The 2,500-nt window shown below is 31.0% G+C and overlaps 1 protein-coding gene across 1 annotated transcript in view; it reads left to right on the top strand.

Moving 5' to 3' along the window:
* Window positions 1-248: 248 nt before the first annotated feature.
* Window positions 249-2,500, top strand: part of Phum_PHUM433180 (uncharacterized protein) — a gene marked incomplete at both ends in the record, with an annotated part of 3,321 nt that continues 1,069 nt past the window's right edge. Inside the window, 2 exons of the mRNA XM_002429393.1 lie at window positions 249-344; window positions 1,133-1,276. Coding sequence (XP_002429438.1) covers window positions 249-344; window positions 1,133-1,276 — 240 coding nt within the window. The remainder of the gene's footprint in view (window positions 345-1,132; window positions 1,277-2,500) is intronic.

The raw sequence follows: 2,500 nt of genomic DNA, 5'->3' as shown, positions 1-2,500 counted from the left end.
TATTATTATTTAAATTACATCATGAATAACAAACAGGGGAGACGGGGGGGGGTGGGGTGAGGTGGGAGGCCCCTCCCGAAAACCGCGTTTTTCATGTTTTTAAAGTTTTTTTTTAATTTTTTTTTTTTTTTTTTTTTTTTTTTTAATGGCGTCTAGTTGAAAATTTTTAAAAATTGTTTTTCTAATACGATCGATTTATCGATATATCGATCGATACATCGATCCATCCATACGTCGATTTTTTTACCATGGGGAAAAATGAAAAAAAAAAAAAAAATTTTTTTTATTTACTTACTTTGTTGTTGTTACTATTATTATTATTACCACCGATAAGAAATCAAAAAGTAAATTTTTACGCGCGTTTTTTTTTTAAATTGAACCGTTTAAGTAATAATAATAATTATTATTATTATTATTATCATCACGATGCGCTTTTGTTGTTTAAAAAAAAAAAAAAAAAAAAATGATTAATTGTATTTTTTTGTTTTGCCGTATCTTAACGCCTTCGCTCACCTTATCATTCAAACCTCGTGGAGACCGATAACGGTCGTCGATTTATCCATTGTCAACGACGAGTACATCCTGGTACCCGGGTACTTCCCACCGTCTGGAACGATTCGCGGGTTTCATTCCGAAAAAGCAATAATGGAAAATTTTTAACATTAATTATCGAACATTTTGTGTGTGTGTGTGTGTGTGTGTGTGTGCGTGTAAGCGTCGAAACGAAATTTAAAAAAAAAAAAAACTTGTTTCGTATTATTATTATCATTATCATTATTATTATTATTATTATTACATTTATTTTTATTCGTTGCCGTCGGGATCGAAAATCGAAAGACGCCATTTTTTTTTTTTTTTTTTTTAAATAATTAAAAAGGGAAATTTGTGTTGTTCGTTTTGTAATTTTGAACGTTGTAATCATTATTATTATTACTATTATTATTATTATTATTATCAAAAGAATTTTCCCTTAGATGTTGTTTTTATTATTATTATTATTATTATCATTCACATCGATGTCGTAGAGGCTGTTGAAATTTGTGCAGCCGTCGGACGAGATAGATAAACGAAACGTTAGAAATTCAAGTCGTGGCAGCAGAGATTTTTATTTATTTTTCAATTTTTGTTTCAGGTGGTCGGAATACAGCAATATTTAGTTAGGCCGAACGTTGCCAACACGAGCGACAGTTTCCTGTCGTCGGAAATACTCGTGGAAACCTCAATAACGGAAGAATTAGTTAGAAAAAGTTTATCTCTCGAATACGTTATTTTACAAGTAAGTTTTTTATACTAAATAATCATCATCATCGCCGTCGTCGTCGTCATCATTGATGTCGTCATCAATGTCGTCATCATTACTGAATCGTCATTTCGACGATTCGCGGTATGCTACTTCGTATGCTGCGACTCCCCGTCGACGCCCCTACGACAAAGAATTTTTTTTTTTTTTTTTATAAATATGGCGCTTGTCCCCCCGTAAAGGATTAATAATATTAATAATAATAATAATAATTTTCCCGGGTACATTTTACTTACTCACTCGCTCAGTCGCTAGATCCAACCGAACATTGACCGGGTTCTTTTTTTTTTTTTTTTTTTTTTTTTAAATATCATCTACCTGAATCCCCATTATTCTTTTGTTACATTTTAATTTGGGGGGAGGACGAGGAAGAGGAGGAGAGAAGGGAAGGGGGTCAATACATTTTTTGTGTATGTGGTTTGAATTTTGTGTGTCGATTCTTGCTACCACTTCACTCTACCATTTTAGTTGTTGTCGTTGGTGGTGAGTAAGTGAGGGGTGGGGGAGTAGGAGGGAGGAGAAGAGGAGAGGAGGAAGGGAAAAAAGAATTTATATACAACGATTCTTTTGAATTTTCAAAACTTTAAATGATAGTAGTAATAATAATAATAATGATAAAAGAATTTTTATTATTAAAAATCTCTGGGGGGCGGGAGGGGGAAGAGGGAGGTATTTATAATAATATTGAGCTGCGGTTTTTACGTAACGTAGACGACTACGACGACGATAATAATAATAATAATAATAATAATAATGTAAAAACTAGTTTTATTATCTTATAATTTCCTTTTACAATTTTTTTAAAAAAATTTTTTACGCCGTTATTATTATTATTATTATTATTAGTATTAGTATTAGTATTATTATTATTATTATTAGTATTAATATTATTATTATTAATTTTTTACATCGATAGAAATAATTTCCATTTAGAAAAAAAAAAGAAATGTATGTATGTATAATAATTAATTTCGCGTTTTTTTTTTTTAATTGTGGAAACGAGACGAATGAACTTTTTTTCGACTTGTTGCTCTTCCGACGGTTTGTTTTTTTAATAGGGATGTGATATGTGTGTGTGTGTGTGACGTCACACTCGCGCGCGCGGGTTTAAGTAGGTTCGCGGATACGAAATTCGGATTTTATTAAAACCATTTTTTTGTTTTTATCATTATTATTATCACTACTTCATTCGAATTTTTT

Source organism: Pediculus humanus, genomic scaffold, assembly GCF_000006295.1.
Source record: "Pediculus humanus corporis 1103172108202 genomic scaffold, whole genome shotgun sequence".
Taxonomy (NCBI): Eukaryota; Metazoa; Arthropoda; class Insecta; order Psocodea; family Pediculidae; genus Pediculus; species Pediculus humanus.
The sequence above is the reverse complement of the archived record's forward strand: the minus strand, read 5'-3'. Positions and strand labels throughout refer to the sequence as shown.